Here is a 17,564-nt window from a genome sequence, read left to right as displayed (position 1 = left end):
AGCTGCTGGAAACCAAAGCGTGGCTCACCACTATAAAGTACTGACTCCGCCTACATTCCATGTCCGATTCCTCCTCTTTAACTTTCCACATACTGGCAGAATCCCACCACTCTGAATGGCTAGCTTGCATTGAGAGCAAAATCAGAACCTGTGGCCTATCACTCAAGTCACTGCTTATGTTCCCACAATTGGAAGCATTCTAAACAATCAAGCACAGAATCCTAGATATTTAATTCCAAACCCTTAGCAGCGTAGCCAGTAAAACCTGTTTCCCATTGGGGCTGAGAATTCCACCCTCATTTGGCCAGGACACTCCATATTTACATCAGCTTTATGATCCCCACCTAGGTAGAGCTCTTTCACTTGCAAGATTTAACGTCTTACCATATGCAGTTTTGCAAGGTAGATTTTTTAAAAACCCATCCTATAAGAGATACTGCCCTTGTGGCACAAAACAGGTTGAATCCATCACATACATTTTCTTTTATTGCCCATTTTATGCAAAAAATATATGAAAAGTAGAAGAAGGGGATTTATCGCTCTGACTCTTCCAGGATGTCTTATCTGTTGAACAATTGTGTCGCCCCAGCTTCTTCAGAGGAGAAAAAAACTTAAACATGTTGCAGAGCTCCCAAAAATAGACCAAAGGCAATTGTACTGTACTTCATCCTGCAGAGCTTTACTGCTACTGAAAGCAAATGAGCATAATGGTCACAAATCCAGTACATTCAAAATCCAGTTGTAATAAGACCAAACCTTAACACTACAGAATACAGAATACCACACAGGAACAATGAGATAAAAGGAAAAAGTGAGACCCAGGCTCCTCCTGGTCTGACTTTAATAGTCAGCACAACCTTGACAGAAAGATAACAGAACTAGTTTAAACCAGCTGTACTCAGCTTCCCAGAAGAAATAACCCAAACAATAACCTTCTGCCTGTTTCTTTCACATAGAAAGAAAACTTTCCAGAACACTCTTGAATTAAGTAGAACATGAAAAATCTCTACACATAAATCAACACTTTCTTTACTAAGAAATGCAGACTGACAAATTGTAGGAATGACGTTGTGGAGAATGTGGCAAGATTTTTGAATGAAACCATGAAATTACGTCACTATAGGTCCTAAGAGCCATTTTCATACCTCACGGTGTCTGGACAGTTTTATCCTAAAGTATCTCCTACTATGTTCTGTTAACAGTGTTGTGTTCTGATCCATGTAAATGATGCACGTATTCTATGCCAATATAGGAGACTAATTGATTGAAATGGATTTGTTGCACCAGGACAATGGGGCACTTTAATCCACTTTAATTGCACAAACCTAAATTTCCAGTGTGCCCTCAAACCTATCCCATAAAATACAACCCTGGAGGTGACCAGAGATTTTTGGCTTGACTTTAAGCCTTTCCCACTGGCTTCCCCTGGTGAAGGGCTGCTGCTGCCACCACTTCATGGTACCTGGGATTTAAGTGCAGCTGCAACTGGGGAGTGGTGTGTCATGATCCTTCTCATTTAGGCTTTCATGCCAAAACGGGAGGTGATTTTCTCCTGAGTTTGTAAGCATTTTTAAAATTACTCTGTTAGTACCAATGTAGATGAAGTCTGTGATTATACCCCTATTGCATGGAGCAGGTTTGCAAGAATGTGCTTTAAGAGCAGAGAGAATGTGAGCTATGCCAGCCCTGCAAAACAGCCTCCTGTTGTTAGCCCCATTTTGCTGAAGGGAGGCGGGAAGAAGTGAAGACAACCCTGAAGAATAGCTGGATGTTGTTAGCCTAGCACCGGTATTTCTTTTCTCTCTTTCTTTTTTTGGGGAAAAAGAGGGGCGAGGGGGCTGTAAAGTTGACTGCAGCAGCAGAGTGGAAGTCAGGTGGACAGCAGGTTTGGTTGCAATCCGTCTGTCTCAAGAGACAATGGAGTGTGCCTCCAGGGGTGAAGTCAAACCACAGGGGAATCACAGTGCCTGCTGTGGCTGCAGAGACCGGTCACTTGTAACTGTTGCCATTCTGCATTGTTTTTTGCTGTGTTAGCAGCACCAAAGTGACCTCTCTGGGCAAGCCTGGGCAGAGTGGGGGGGGCGGGGGTGTCATGGGCTGTGCAGATGACAACACCCCCATCTCGGCCTCGCAGGTGTGGGGCCAGTCAAAGCCATTTCGCAGGGTGTGGCCACTGTCCCATGCTGGCCACTGCTGCAAAGAGTTTTGCAGGCTCAGGTTGAAGAGTCAAGCAAAGTACATAGCCAGGATATAGAAGCAAAACAGCAGCCAAGAGGCCTGATCTTTATTGTTGCAACAATGACTCCAAACTACAACATAAAAGATGCAGAGAGAAGCCCCAAACGGACTTCCGGGTTGGCGCGACCAGCTAATGGCGGATTCCCTCCGAGCTTCGGAGGGAATCGGCTCGGTGGAGGAGGGGTCCTGCCGCGACGGCGACGCGGGGACCCTCAGAAACCACAGGCGCGGATGCCTGTGGACCTGGTGACTCGGCGGGCACCATTTGCGCCCCCCCGACCCACAAAGAAGCCTTTTTAAAGGCTTTGGAGAGGATACGGGGAGCGGCGTGGTGCTGTGAGTAGACCGCTTCCTCCACGGAGTGAAGCCGCAAGCCATGGCTGGAGAGCGCTGACTTCTTTCCTTGAATATTTGGACTTAAAATGCAACAACCCGTGAGTAATTGGAACTAAAAATTTCTTTTAATTGAATTCGGTACGACCGGGGGAGGTGCCAAAAGGAAGTCCGCCTCCCCCCCTCTTGCAGGCAATTTAAAGCAAGAATTAAACAACTAAGATCGAGAGACTGTTTTTTTTTTCTTTTTGAGATACAATTCTTAATTTCACGATTTGGACCTATAAGTTAATTGCTGGAGGATTTGAACTGATCTTTGGAGTTGAAGTGCAACCCCCCCCCCCCCCGATCCGGGAGTGACCCGAGAGGGAGCCTGTGAAGATATTTACAGAGTTTGACAGCTGTCAACTGAGCTGTCAAAGTCAAGAAATTCTGTTTTTTGTTATTTGTGTCGGTTACTTTTGTAACATTGGGACTGTAAGCTTTTAAAATTAGAGTGGCAACAATAACAAAATATCCGGATTGTTGGAAAAAGAATACTTAGTAACAAAAATCCCTCTAGAGGGGATTTGGAACATTACAATGGCTGCAGATGGAAAATTACAAGCAGAGTTAAATAGGGTCTTTGAACTTCTGGGAAAGCTGCAAGAGCAGAGTTCTGTTATGGCTACGAATCTGACAATCTTGAATTTAAAAATAAACAACTCTGCTGAAGTGGTGGACATGACTCAAGAAGAATCTACAGCTGGGAAGAAAGATTTAAGTGCTGTTTTGGAGGAACGTGAAGAAGGAGCAGAAATGATGCAAGTGAAAAAGGACAACCAGAGGCCTTCAAGGTCAGGATGCATGGAAGATAAAGTTTGTATGTCAAAAATTTGGTTTGAAATTGAAATTGAGAATGAAGAGTGGGGATCTTTTCCCATGGAGAGTCCAAAAGACTTATGGATTACAAATGTGGTGAAGGTGAAAACTGGACCGTTTGAGGCATTTGGGATATTGGGACTTGGAAAGAACAAGAAGCAAGATCTGGACTCTTCTTTTGAACACGAAGGACTGGTTGGAAAAAATTTGGACCCTTTTGGGTCGAAGATGCTCCGAGATTGGATGTCCAACATAAAGGACTGTCAACAAAACCGGCTGAAAGGGACTGAAAGAGATTTAAAGGCCTCGGACGTGATAGATCCCGGCTGAGAACTGTCAGATAGAAAGACAATTTTTGGGGGGACCAAAACCGGGGGAGGGGGGGGAGGAACGTTAGAATCCAAAGGGTTACAAGTATATGCTCTTATTTGTTAAGATTTTCTGTAAATATATACAATTGGGAATTTCGTGAAAGGGAAAGTGGATCGATCTTAGAAAAGATGGATGTGGGTATTAAAATGAGGTATAGAAGTTTGAAAATGGTTAATGAAGATGATCTAAATAAAATATTAATAAGGGATTAATTTGGGCATAAAGAACTTGCTGGGCTAAATTTTGAATGGGGATGCAAGAAGGGGAGGCGGGGGAAGTCTGGGAAAGTGGTTAGGAAAATAAGATTTTGAAATTATATGTGTTTTTTGTGTGTAATGTTGATGTTTATGATGTTCTTTTGTGTGTGTTTGTCTTAAAAAGTGAGAAAATCCTAATAAAAATTTTTATAAAAAAAAAAAAGAGAGAAGCCCCAAACAAAGGGCGTCACTTTCTTTTAAAGGTTTTCCCAAATTACCCATAACACCACATTGAAATCGTCACACATATATCACAAGCATGCCATAAACTAGGAGTGGCATCTTGGCTGAAAACTGATGCCTTGTCAGTCAGGGATATTTAGCATTCCTGGCACTGGTTAAGGCAAAAGGTGATGCCCGCAATCTCTGACATCCAGGCCAAGTCCAAAATCCCCCTTTGTCTGAGTCTGGAAGGTGAGACCTAGCACCTATTGGGTATGGGCAGGGTTTGCAGGGAGTACTGACCATTCCCCTTGGGGATTATGGCTCCCCCAGGCCTGACCTCCCTCCTCTGGTCGCCATCCTTTTCCTGAGCAAAACACCATTGGAATGATGAAAATCCATCACAGATGTGATTTTATATTGAATTTTTTTACTGTAGAAAATGAGAGCACGGCTCTACTGGGTACAAAGTAACAAGGCTGGATACAATGTTGCAAGTCAGTTCCCCCCTTTCCCTGACTCCGCGGGTTCCCCGGCGAGGATGCCTGGTTAACACCTGCAGTACCGGGGGCCTCGTTAGGGGGCGCTGCCTGGCAAGCCGCCGTCAAAATAAGAGAGGCCTCGCGATCCCTTCGTCTCCCGGCGGCGCTTAAACAGGGGAAGGGGGGGAAATGGGTCGTGCGTTTCTTACTGACGTTTCCGGCGGCACCACTTCCAGGAGCCGAGGCCGGGCGGAAGGGGCTTCCCGGAAGGGCGGCGCCCCGCCTCCCCGACGGAACTACCGCTCCCGGCATGCCCAGGGCGCCGCCGCCTGCCATTCCCGGCGTCCTCCGGGAGCGGAAGCGGAAGAGCGGAAGCAGCGGCGCGGGCGGCCCCTCAGAGGACGAGCAGGCCCCGCGCGAACCCGCCCGCGCGAACCCGCGCCCGCGCTCCCCGACGCGCCATGGCGGCCCTGCAGGGGGCCTTTCCGGGGGGAGGAGCCGCGCCCCCGCCGGCCCAGCTCCTGCCCCTCCGGCCCGCGGCGGGGAGCGCCATGGAGGGGCTGGGGGCCCGCCGGGCCGGCCTCTGCGCGCCGCCGCCGCCGCCCAGGATCCGCGCACGGTAGGCGGGCGGGCGGGCGGGGGGGCGGGGGGCGGGGTGGTCCGGGCCTGGGCGCCTGGCGGCTCCCGCTGAGCGCAGCCTTCTCTCCCCCGCAGGCCGCCCGCCCAGCGCCGCCGCCGCAGCAGCCAGAAGCGCCGCCTGGACGGGGAGCCCGACGGGTAAGCGCCGGCCGGCCGGCGGGGAAGTGGGGAGGGGGAGCGGCCCCCGGGAGCCCCGTCTAAGCTGCGCCATTCCTTCGCCAGCTGCCCGGAGGCCAAGAAGAGGCTGGCGGAGGCGGTGCCTGCCTTGGGAGAGTGGCTCCTTGTCGCGGGCCAGCCGTGCGGCCCGGGACTCTCTCCGCAGGGCCAGAGTCACCTGCCTGGTCCGCTGGACGTTCCCTGGGAAGAGATGGAGCAGTCGGCGGGGGAGCTGCAGTGCGAGGCGGCCCGCAGGAAGCTGCAGGAGATCGAGGACAGGTAGGGGCCGAGACAGTTCAACTCAGGAGGGGGAAGGTGCCTCCTTTTGCAACCCCCTGGACTGGATTTGCTGCTGCTGGCCTGGTGTTTGCTTGTTTTTTGTTTTCGCACTGGTATTTTCTCTACTTTGGCTGAAGGTGAGTAGGTGCAGAGGTGAATAGGTGAGATTGATAGACCTCATATTCTCCTCCCCCACCCCATCAATGATTCCATCAGAAATTGCCCAAACACTTCCAATGTTGCCTTCACAGCAGTGTTGGAAACTTTGAAGTATAAGCTAATTGCCAAGCAGCGCCTTAAACTTGCAGTTGCCGCAACGGAATGTCTAGCTGCTTTTTCTTTTTTTGTGGTGACATTATTATTATTTTTTTCATTTCATTTCTATACAGCTTTATATTTGAAAGAAAAAAATTCATATCCCTCCCTTTCTGTTGCTAGAATAATTGACGAGGATGAAGAAGATGAGAGCGCCCTTCCAGCAGGAGGTGTCTGCACCCTTCCCACCTTGGTTCTTTCTGACACCCTGAAAACAGGACTGAAGAGGGATTACGAAGGAGACCTGACAAGGCAAATGATCGAGTCCATGTAAGGAGCTGCCAGAGCAAAGCCTGGCTCATGGTGGTGCTTGGGAGGGGGCCGCACAGTCCACTGAACTAACAATGCATTTGCCAGTTTCACACACACCCTGCCCAGGGCCATAGCAAGGCAGGCTGTGACAGGATCTTCCTGCTTGGCTTGAGGAGGAGGTTGTTGAAGGGACTAAAAATAGGCAACTGTGGGGATGAACTCCAGAGCAGCAGTAACACTGCAGGGCTTTGGCTAGGGGTTGATGCAGCAGGATTCTCTGTTGTGATTCCTGTGCTCTCATCCACGCAGGAGCCGCCCCTCCATGGAGCTGGTGCTTTGGAAGCCTCTCCCAGAGTTCCTCACTGAAAGGACGCCTGTTTCTGTGAAAAACTTCAAGCCACTGATCACAGGAAGATGCCCCACGAAGCCAGCAGCCCAGGAAGCTGCCTTTTGCCCACAGACGGCAGAGTTTCCTGAGCAGCCTCAGCAAGAGGAGATGCCTTCGGCCCTCTATGGCCCCCTGGGGCGCCCTGCAGGTGCAGACGAAGAGATGGAGTTGTAGGCAAAGAAGAAGGGGCTGAGGCAGAGTTCTCCAGACATGCTGAGCCTGGACTTTTCGGGGGAGGGGACTGTGAGGACCATAAAGAGTCTAGGGTGGAATAGTAACATGTCTGGAACATGGAGCAGAAGACGCTTTCAGAGTCCTTGTAAAGAAACGTGATGGGTAGGGTTCGTATTTTTCCTTTTGGGTGTGACTTTTTTCTTCCCTTTTCATGGAGTAAAAGTCAGGAGCTGACAGTGTAGTAGTTCTGGCTCAGACCGCCCTCAATGCCCACTGAGCTACAAGTGTTGTTCTGTTTGGAACTTCAGTGGAGGATTTTCACCTGTTTTAAAAGGAGAGTCTCAATCTTGAGTGTTTGGTTGCCTGCGTTCGCTTTCACTGCTGCTCCTTGAGCCGTGTGGCTTAAGCGTTGCTGTGAGGAAAGGGCACCTTGCAGGCATCCTTGCCGGCTCAAGTGTGGCCTAGAAATTGTCAAGAGGTGGGGTGGGATAGAGGCCAAGCCACAGAGCTGGCTGCAGGCCTTAGCTTTGAGTCAAGAGTCATTTCTGTTGACTGACTCCTGCTTACTCTCCCCTTCCTCCCAAAGATTGCTCCATTGGGTTGAGGGAGTCAGGACACAGTTGATGGCTTTGGGCCAACCATTCCCAAAACCAATGTCATACAAGTATCAGCCTGCCCAAAACAGCAGCTTTAACGTTCATTTCACCTTGTGCCTGAATCTGAGCCATGGCTGGTGCTGCCAGTCCTCCAGTGACAACTGTCTGAATGCCATAGAACACAAAGTTGCTTTCCTCTGGAACGATACCTCGTGTCTTTATTCAGAAAAGCCATTTCCTGGCTGCCAGGAAGCTACAAAATGGTCCTTTCCTAAATCTAGAATTACGAGGAAGGGCAACATCAGCAAAACATCCTCACCTGAAAGACTTTAAAACCACACTCATTTCCCCCTGTTCTTGCTTCATTTCCTGGATGGTCACTTGAGTTTATGTATATGTCCTTTTTGTTGGTGTTTTTTTTTTATTTTTATTAATCCTCCCTGCCCACACTCTTCTTCAAAACGTTAGAACAATTGTACCTAAACATTTACATCTTAATTCAGAGTGGAAACCCTGTGCATCCACCCCCCAGTCTTGTTAAGACTAAACTGTCACCTGCAGCCAGCAGGGCTAGTGGTCAAGAGATTGGAGATGTAGCCTGACAACAACTGGTGGGCCAAAGAAGTATGAGAAAAGCATTTATCCCATTGTTATTTTCCTTTTTGGTAGTCCTCTACATGCAAGCAGAAGTGGCTTTTAAACTGCCCAAGTTTCAGAGGATGGAGGGAAGGACACCAAGCGGTTAGAACCTGCTGGTCCCCACTCTGGTAGCATGTGGAAGGGCCTCCACAGCTGATGTGAGAAGACGGTGAAGGCAAATGTCTCGCTCTGGCATTGGGTCTTCCATTGGTGGTTCTTTTTCAGATGTTGCAGTTACCATTCATGCTGGCTAAATGCTGTTTAATGAAGACTACTTCTGTTGGTGGAAGGATAAAATAAGTATATAAAGAAAGAATTCCTGAATGCCAGGATCCAGGTTTGGGGCAAGTACTCCATGGTGAGGACACAAGCAAAGTGGGAATACAGACCTTTAGAATATGCCCTTGTGTGTTCTAAAGGACAACACATTTGGTAAGCTTAAAATTGTCTAAAACTGTCCAAAGGTCAGATTCATGTGCTTTTCCGTACAGCAACAGCACTCAGAAAGTTGCATAGGCTGTAAAACTTGGCTTACTTACAAAGTGGTGAAAGTTCCTAAATTATTGGTATAATTTGTTATTGGGAGGTTTGTTAGAGCCATGCGGCTAAGCTGGAACACATGCTGAGCTTTTCAGGGGGCGGGGCAGGGCGGACAAAGACTTGATTATCTAGTCTCTCAGGGTGAGCTAAGCCTGGCAGGGCAGCTTTTGTAAGCATGTTGGTTATGAGGCTGCTTATCCCACAAATACCGGTGAGAGAAGGGGAATTCTTCTGATTCCAGAAGTAAATAGATCCAGATCACTTTAATTTATTTTCCAATTCATTTTTGTCATTGAGACCTGTCTCGGCTTCCTCACAGGAAGACAGTGCCACACAAGTATAGCTCAGAGGGGGAGTTCTCTGAGTGTTTGCTGGTCCGTCCGTTTGAAATAAGCAACATTGGATAGTGGTCTGTCTTTGGTTGGACCAATTTGTATGTTAATAAACTTTTTTAACGTTTGTAGTATGCTGTGGGATGGTCTTGCTGTTTTGACCACTGAAGAGGTGGTGGAACAGTTGCAAGTTTCTACTGGCCCCTGGTGATGCTGCATTGGCTAGCTGCCATGAAAAGCTCCTTTGGACTTTTTAGTTCAGCCTTTGCCCCTCCAGAAGGCCCTGAAAAATATACACCACCGAGCACTCTCAACCTACTGAAGTGATCAAACCATCTCCCTGAACAAGCTGTGTTGCAAATCAGCAAGTGACATTGTGTCGCTAAAGCAACAAAAGCACCTGCAGTTGCTGTGTAAGGTGGAGCAGGTCTCTTGCATCTCAAGCACTAACAGCGGCCTAAATGGGACCCCCCCCCCCCAAAAAAAAACCCTGCCTTGAGGGACACATTACCACACTGCACTTTCAGTGTTTTGGCAACTATTTATCTGGCTCTCCCCCTACAACTTCTAGTGGCACCCTTGGATTTTGAGTCTTTCATGTCCACAGTTTTTAGCCTATGATCCCTTAAAGTGTTGTGACTTAGTACTTGTAGTAATCTGTATTTCTGTGTCAGCTGAAATGAAGCTGCAGGTCAATGCAAGAGCTAATGGAAAGGCACCATGTACTGTGCCTCATTACATAACATGGACTTGTTTTGTGCCTACCTGCTCCTTGTCTAACAGGATTGCTGGGGCAGCCCAGTCAGATGGGTGACATCAAGTTCTGCTGTTATCAGATGTACACCTCTGAGAAATATCGAGCAGGGAAGTTGCTGGAAACCACTTCAACAAAAAAGGCATACACCGCTTCTGCTTGGCTCTTTCAGAACAATATGGGGAGTTCTTGGGCTTTCACAGCTGCTGCTTTCATGCAACTGCTATTTTTATCAGCCAGAAGTTTTTGTCCAGTTTACTAAGCCCTCCTCCAAATCAGAAAGGTGGGCCTATTTTCTTGCTTCCTGGTCTGGATCAAAAGCAGTTTCACAGCATTTAATAGTACAGTGGTGCCTTGGTTCTCAAACTGAATCCATTCTGGAAGTCTGTTCCAAAACCAAAGTGTCCAAAACCAAGACACACTTTCCCATAAAAAGTAATGCAAAATGGATTACAGTGGTACCTCTGGATGTGGACGGGATCCGTTCTTGAGGCCTGTTCACAACATGAAAGGAACACAACCCACAGCGGTGCATCTGCACACGCACGTGTTGCAATTCGCCACTTCACATGACGTCATTTTGCACGTCGGCCCATGTGCGAGTGGCGAAACCCGGAAGCAACCCTTTCCGGTACTTCCAGGTTGCTGCGGGACGTAACATGAAGTGGACGTAACGTGAGGTATGACTGTAATCCGTTCCAGACAATTAAAAACAATCCCTAAAACAGCAATTTAACATGAATTTTACTATCTGACGAGACCATTGATCCACAAAATGACAGCAATAGACCAGGCTGCAATTTACTACCAAGTATAAATAACTAGCACTGATCTACCAATTGCCATTGAAGGGACAAGTGTGCGGGACTGATGCTGCAGTGCTGCCGTCGCCACCCCCCTGGCGCTGGGTCCCTCTGCTGCCTTTGTCACTGCAGCATCAGCCATCCCCTCACCGCTTCCGGGTGTCGCCAGTGTCCGGCGCTGGCACCTAGTAAGGGAAGCCCAGGTCGGGTGGCAAGCAAGCAACCAACAGAAGTGTGGAACTCAAAATGGAAGTGCACCCCCCGCACGGAGTACGTTCGGATTCCAAAAAAAGTCTGATAACCGGAACACATACTGGCTCAATTCTGATACCTTGTTCCTTTCAAGATCTGAATGTGAATGAAAAGGAATGGTGCAAAGCTAGTGACTGTTCTTTATGTAGCAATGCCATACTTTCTGTTCTGACTGCCCAAATAATAATAATCTTTCTTCAAACCCTAAACCACCTTATTGCCAGCAATTGTGCAATACTGTCTATAGGAAAAGTATTTTACAGGTTTAATAGGGTGGGGAAGGCAGGCAAGAAATCACTTCCATATTTTTTTTAATTGCAGATAGTTGTTTAAATATGCAGCGGAGGAAAAATAATTATTACACTTTTTTGTTTTACAAAATATTTCTATCCCAAATTGCCCCATTATTTACATAAATGAAAAGGGGAAAACCCACCCACCCCTCATAGGGCAATGTCTTACTCAAAGAGCACAGGTGCCCACTTCTAACCCTGTAAAATGTCAATTTCTTAGATCGCCTCATCTCTGCATTAGGCAAATGTTGGGTAGATAAAACATACAAATGAGAACAATACTTAAGGTTCTGCTGAAACACTTTCAAGAGGAATGTTCTTTATAAGTAGCCCTGCTCTCCTTTTGGCTGTGAGGGCAGGGGCTCACTGGGGGAGTCAGAGACTCTTTTACACACTGATCAGCTGCGGAAAAAGTTCATTGGCAAAGGCCTCCTCCCAGCCATACTCTGCGTCCAATGGAGAGGACAGGTCACTGAAAGGGGAAGGGGAGCCCTCGTAACCTGAATCACTGGAAGCATCTAGCAGACAGGGGGTGAGCTGAGGCTTCTGGTCTGAGGTGAGCAGGTGGGAGACGCCCAGCTCAGGTAAGAGAACATTGACAGGCTCCTCCTTGACAGAGATGGGGTACTCCAGGGGGATGCTTTCAGAGGAGGGAGGAACAACTTCCTCTATTCTCACTAGCATATTGGCTTGGCCCTCCCCCTCCGCCACAATCTCCAGGAAGAAGGGTTTGGTATACTCATGGTCAAACCGTATCAGTTCATTAATGGCCTCCAGCTTGGGTGTTGTGGACCCCAGAGAGGAACTGGGGGAGGCTGGTAAGGAATCTGCTTCTCCACTCGCTTCTTGGTGCAACTTCTCCACACAGGCTGGTTCTGCACTTCCTCCATAGTGCAGGAACAAGTCTGGATCCAAGCTGTCCAGAATGCCCAAGAGGAGATCAGACTGCAAAAGGAATAAGTCCTCTCATTAGCACAAAAAACATCCCATTCCAAGATGTCCCAGTCAGCTCCCCAGCTCCTAACAACCTGCCTAACCCGTTGGTGAAAGTAAGGTGGCTAGCCGTTGCTGTGAGAATGTGAGGAAATCAAGGCCGTTCTTTGTGGGATGAAGCCCAGTCTGAGCTGTGCTCTACGAACCCAAAGGGGTCCACGTTCCATCTGCATTTGTGCACAGCAGGCCAGAAAGGGTTGCAACAGAACTCACCTCAGAATCTGAAGAATCAGAGTTGTCTGGATCCAAGCGGAGGCCACCACCACCAAGGCGAGCGGCTGCTGGGCCTGTCCCTGCTGCAGAGGAACACGTAGTCTAAGTGCTGCAGACTCAGCGGACCCGGCCGTTGCCCCAGTGGTGCTGCCCCTCTCGGGCTGCTCCCCCTCATCTTCTTCCAGCATCTCCACCTTTGAGGGGGAAGGAGAGAGAGAGAGACTCAGGTGAGCGCTCGAGTTCAGGGAGACAGGTGGGGCCTCTTGGAGCTGCTCTCTTACCTTGAGCGCTACTGCCGTCGGTGCTGCCCCTCCTTCTGCTCCTGCGGGCGGTGCCGCCGCCGCCTCCAGAGCGGGGAGCCCGAGGCGCAGGCGCAGCTCCCGGTTCTCCCGCGCCAGGCTGTGCGTCCGCTCGCGAAGCGCCTGATTCTCGGCCAGCAGCTTCTGGTTCTGCGGGGAGGAGAGAGGCGGCGCTGAGCGGCGGGATGCGGCCCCGGGAGCCCTCTCCGGCCCGCGCTGCCCTCCCTGGCCCACCTACCTCCGCCTCCAGCTCGACGGCCTGCCGCTCCAGCTCGCCCATGCGCGCCTTCTTGCGGTCCCGCGCGCTCTGCGCCGCCACGCGGTTCTTCAGCTTCCTGCGGAGAGAGGCTGTCAGCGGCCAGGCCCGTCTCCGGAGCCCCCTTCCCGCCCGCCCGCCTTCCCTGCTCCCCTCACCGGCGCAGCGCCTTCTCCTCGGGGCTGAGGTGCGCCAGGCGCTGCCTCTTGCGCGGCGGCGGAGACGAGGCCGCGCCGGGGGCGGGCGGCGCGGCTGCCGAGGAGGAGGCGGCGGCGGCCGCCGGCAAGAGCAGCAGCCGCGCGTGGGGAGGCGGAGGCCCGCTTGCGGGGACCGGCAGGGGGACCATGATGGCGGCGGCGGCGGCGGCTCGTTCCTCCTCCTCCTCTCGGCGCGGCGGCTCCTCTCGGCTCGCTCTCGCTCCGGCGGACTGGCTCGCCAGCAGAGCCTTCCGCATAGCTAACGTCGTGGCTCGCGCTCATTGGTCAGCGTGCGGCGCCGCCGCCGCCGCCGGGAGAGCGCTCATTGGGCAGCGGGCGGTTGCGTCAGCCGGAGGAACGCGCTGCGCATGCTCCCTCTTCTCGCCCTTCCCCCCAGCAGCGCCACGTTGGCCGCCCTCGCGCGCAGCCGCAGAAGCAACGCGGAGGGTGGACGTCTCCTGCGCAGCCGCCTCTGTGCGCGCCGCTCGCTGGGCTCTGCCCCGAGGCGCCTGCAGGAGCTGCCAGTGGTTGAGGCCGCCGCGGGCTCCCCTCGCCCAGCGCCCGGGAGGAAGAGCCTCGCTCGCAGCCTTCGCTGCCTCTGGCCTTGTCGCTTCATGGTCTGACCCGGGAGGAGAGCTTCGCTTCCTCGGCCCCCACCCTTCCAGCTTCCAGGGTTATGGAACACTTTACACTGTCTCTCCTCTTGGCTCCAAAGTAAAAAGTTCCCGATGCTGCCGGCGTCCTTCACACAGGAGTTGTTCCGTCCCTTCTCCTGGGAGAAGCCCTTCTCGAGGCAGCAGGCGAGCCTGGGCCCAGACCCAGGGGCCTTGTGGAGATGGGTAGCGCTTGCGAGGTGGGCCCTCCCATGAAACATGAAACAGGGCAAGTAAAGCATTTAAAATTTCTCCAAGCAGAGCCATTGGATTTATTTTTTAATTTTATTTATTACATTTGTATACCACCCTTCATCTGAAGATCACAGGACGATTTACAATATAATACAGACACACACCCGACGTGTGCATTCCGCTTGCGCATGACCATGTATACATATGGTGCTGGGAAATAATAAATAAATAGAATCATACCAGGAAATGGCGGAAGAGAGCTAGAGATTCCTCATGGGTCGCAAGGAGACCCTCCCCAGAGCCAGAATAGGATGTCAGTGAGGGTGGAGAAAGCCCAGAAGAGACCGGAGGTGCAGCAGGGCTTTGAGGAGGCTGCTCAGCCCTCTCCTCCCCCACCTAACAGCTGACTTGCAGGGTAGTGCAGCAGCAGCAGCTACCATTTTCCCATGAATCCTGTGGCCTTCTGCCGGCCCCAGAGCTTCAACTCTAGATATTTTGGTCTGGATTGGAGAGAGCAGAAGAGAGAGCTGGACAGTAGTTTAAAAAAAAAAAAAAGACATTTAGTGGCTTTTTAGATGGAGCTCCCCATTTTACGTGATTTCACTTATGCACATGGAGGGCTGGCTGATAGGACAACTGCAATTCCCCAGGTTGGAGGAGGGGCTGGCACATGGCACAGTCACTACCTTCCTGCGCCATGTGTGCCCCTTTCCCAGCCTGCCCCCCAACATACCTTTCCCTACCTTTGTAAGGCATAAAGGCAGATGCAGCCACCAGCTCCTATGGTGGCATTTCAAATGAGTTTCTGTTTTGTGGGTGGGATTCAACTGAATGCCGGCAAATTCAGGTTACTCTTGCACAACAAAATCAGCCTTCTTTGCAACACATAAAGTGATCCCTGGACAGTGTGGAATAATGACTACTTGTTGTGGCATCACCATATAACTTCCTCACAGACAACTTGGAATGAGTGCTCAATAAACAGCCTATGTTGTGATACAATCTCCCCACAAACTTTGTGCAAGAAAATCAGATGGAATGCTCAATAAACTGGCTGTCTAGATGTGGTGATGATGGTACAGTACCCACGAAAGCAAATATGGATCCTCCTGGGAGCATTTGGGGGTGAAGCGCCTAATAAGTGAGCAGCCACAATCCCATAGGTTTTCAGCAGCTGCTGGCCAAAAGAAACTGGGCACATTTAAAAACATAACAAAACTGAGTGACAGTTTCAGTAAGAAGAGACTCAGTTCAGCCTGGACCGCTCCCTCCCTCCCACAGTATGTTGCAGAGTCATTAGCATCCTGTGTCACTTTGTCTGAGACACAGCTTGCATCAGGATTCTTCCTGGGCTGCAGAAAGTCAAGTCTTGGAAATAGTAGTCATTGGGAGCCTGGCCACATGTCCCAAAGGGAATAGTTTCTTGGCAAGCCCTTGGAGCAGCAATTGCCAGGGAAGGCCCATTTTTCAGAGTTCAGCTTTCCCTCTTCACAGGAAGCGCCCACCAGGCAGGTCACATCCAGAAAGGACCTCACAGCAGTCAGCTGTGTGTGCCTGCCCTTGAGCATTTTGGACAGGAATGATTCTTCCTGCCCCTGCTGAAGGACTGGCCCACTGCTGCCCTAGAGTCCCCAGCCAATAGTAAAGTCTTCTCTCTGTGGTGGACCCAGCCTCATCTTCTTCAAGGTTTGTAGCAAAAAAACTCCGCATTGCTACTGCCATGTCTGAACTGCACCTACCATCAGGCACTTCTGTGAAGGATATAAAATATCAGTGATGAGCTGCTTATTCCATTAAGGGTCACTTCCCATCTTCCAGTACAGTGGTACCTCTTACAAACTTAATTTGTTCTGGAGGCCTGTTCTTAACCTGAAACTGTTCTTAACCTGAGGTACCACTTTAGCTAATGGGGCCTCCCGCTGCCGCTGTTCCAATGGCACACAATTTCTGTTCTCATCCTGAGGTAAAGTTCTTAACCCGAGGTACTACTTCCAGGTTAGCGGAGTCTGTAACCCGAAGTGTTTATAACCTGAGGTACCACTGTACTTGGAGCATCTCCACCATCCAACATTGCTACCATTATACTCCTTAAATAGGGTTGCTACTGCTATCAGTTATTGAAGGAAACTGCCTTCTTTCTTTCTAGCCTCAGAGGTGCATTAGATTTGGCCATTCCGATTTGGCCATTTTGTGTCTATCAGGCCTCTGGGGAAGAAGGCTGAGGGTCTGAGCTGACAGGCACTCCTTCTCTGCTGCCTCAGGCTGGCTGTGCTCCAAAGGCAGCTGGTTGAACCGGCTATCATGGGAAACTGCCTTACAGATCTTGGCAGTCTCCCTTCCCGTAAGCTGCTGCTTATTTGCATATCCTGGTTTGGAGCAGGAATTCCTTCCTGTAACTACCTGTGAAGTCCGGGTGCTGCTCACCTCTCTCTTGTTGAGGGAAGAGCTGGGGTGGAGAACAAACAAAAGCCACTTGCTGATCCAAAGCCTGCCTGCCTTTCTTATGCTGCCCAGATTGTCCTTGCCTTGAAGCAACTGACCTACCTCCCCAGCCCAGGGGAGAAGAGGAAAAGCCATGCAAGGCAGGCAGGCAGATGGTCCTCTCATTGGAGTAATCAGGCCTAGGCGCCTTTTCAGGGTCCAGCTCCACACGGGTCTTTGGGAGATTTCATTTGCATATGGACACATGGGCTTGAGCGGGCTACTTTTGCCACTCTTTTTCTGAACAGGCTGTTGCCAAGCCAGTCATGCGGCTGTTCTCAACTCTACAGCATAACTTCCAAAACTAGAGCATTGGAAGCCAAAGAAGACTGTTTCTCCGCCACCCACCTGAATTCCACAATGTCTGACTGAGGCTTCTGAGGGAAAGACTCTTTGCGAATGCCCAGGGGAATTATATTATGTAAAGGGAGAAGGCAAAGGTGAGCCCTGCCTTGAGCCTTTCTTGTGCTGGGATGTGAGTAGCATGGCACCCAACACTGCCAATCTCGTCCTTGGCTTCCTCTACCTTCAAAGATCAGCCGTGGGCAGCCACAAACCCAAGCCAGCTGATAGTCCATGCCCTGGAGCACAGCAGCAGCCTCCTGGGGTTCAGGTTGGCTTTACAGTGGTACCTCAGGTTAAGTACTTAATTTGTTCCGGAGGTTCGTACTTAACCTGAAGCTGTTCTTAACCTGAAGCACCACTTTAGCTAATGGGGCCTCCTGCTGCTGCCGTGCCACTGGAGCATGATTTCTGTTCTCATCCTGAAGCAAAGTTCTTAACCTGAAGCACTATTTCTGGGTTAGCGGAGTCTGTAACCTGAAGCGTATGTAACCTGAAGCGTATGTAACCCGAGGTATATTGTTCTTATCTCATTAACATAAGAAGCAGAGCAGCTTGCAATAAAAAAGAAAACACAAGAAGAACAATAGCACAGCATAATATGAAAGTACTAAATCAAAAAGAGAGGAGTGGCTTTGCCTCCAGCCCATGAATCCAGAGAGCTGGCAGCAGTGGCGGCAAGGGGCTGGAGAGGCAGGGATGAGCTATGCCTGGCACTGCCTTAGCCCTGGCCCTATGGACCCCCAGGGTGCCCTTTAGGGCACTTATGCGGCAGGTGGCGGCGGCAGCAGCAGTGAGGCTGTGCGGGCGGTTGTGCC

General features: G+C 50.5%; 2 protein-coding genes and 1 long non-coding RNA gene across 3 annotated transcripts in view; 2 read left to right on the top strand and 1 right to left on the bottom strand.

The window, feature by feature from the left end:
- Positions 1 to 17,564, top strand: part of LOC308466090 — a 190,401-nt gene that overhangs the window by 84,965 nt on the left and 87,872 nt on the right. The window lies entirely within an intron of this gene.
- Positions 5,422 to 9,149, top strand: CCDC117 (coiled-coil domain containing 117). Its single transcript, XM_080985572.1, has 4 exons — positions 5,422 to 5,482; positions 5,567 to 5,779; positions 6,218 to 6,364; positions 6,656 to 9,149. Exons 2-4 carry the CDS (start codon positions 5,712 to 5,714, stop codon positions 6,906 to 6,908), a joined length of 468 nt encoding a protein of 155 aa, XP_080841698.1. The 5' UTR covers positions 5,422 to 5,482; positions 5,567 to 5,711; the 3' UTR covers positions 6,909 to 9,149.
- Positions 11,847 to 13,347, bottom strand: XBP1 (X-box binding protein 1). Its single transcript, XM_080985571.1, has 5 exons — positions 13,037 to 13,347; positions 12,861 to 12,957; positions 12,605 to 12,772; positions 12,324 to 12,517; positions 11,847 to 12,062 (listed from the first exon to the last, which is right to left on the bottom strand). The coding sequence occupies exons 1-5, from the start codon at positions 13,330 to 13,332 to the stop codon at positions 11,873 to 11,875; spliced, it is 945 nt and encodes a 314-aa protein (XP_080841697.1). The 5' UTR covers positions 13,333 to 13,347; the 3' UTR covers positions 11,847 to 11,872.

The sequence above is a fragment of the Podarcis pityusensis genome (genome assembly GCF_964106645.2).
Source record: "Podarcis pityusensis genome assembly, chromosome: 16".
In the NCBI taxonomy this organism is placed as follows: domain Eukaryota; kingdom Metazoa; phylum Chordata; class Lepidosauria; order Squamata; family Lacertidae; genus Podarcis; species Podarcis pityusensis.
Note: the sequence above shows the minus strand (reverse complement) of the source record. Positions and strands in the feature narration are given on the sequence as shown.

Excerpts from the sequence above, each read along its gene's own strand:
- XBP1 (XM_080985571.1), bottom strand. The coding sequence starts at position 13,332 with ATGCGGAAGGCTCTGCTGGCGAGCCAGTCCGCCGGAGCGAGAGCGAGC. Across the intron at positions 12,958-13,036 it reads GAGGAGAAGGCGCTGCGCCG|GAAGCTGAAGAACCGCGTGG; the intron begins GTGAGGGGAGCA and ends CTCTCTCCGCAG. Across the intron at positions 12,773-12,860 it reads CCGTCGAGCTGGAGGCGGAG|AACCAGAAGCTGCTGGCCGA; the intron begins GTAGGTGGGCCA and ends TCCTCCCCGCAG.
- CCDC117 (XM_080985572.1), top strand. The coding sequence starts at position 5,712 with ATGGAGCAGTCGGCGGGGGAGCTGCAGTGCGAGGCGGCCCGCAGGAAG. Across the intron at positions 5,780-6,217 it reads CTGCAGGAGATCGAGGACAG|AATAATTGACGAGGATGAAG; the intron begins GTAGGGGCCGAG and ends TTCTGTTGCTAG. Across the intron at positions 6,365-6,655 it reads AGGCAAATGATCGAGTCCAT|GAGCCGCCCCTCCATGGAGC; the intron begins GTAAGGAGCTGC and ends TCATCCACGCAG.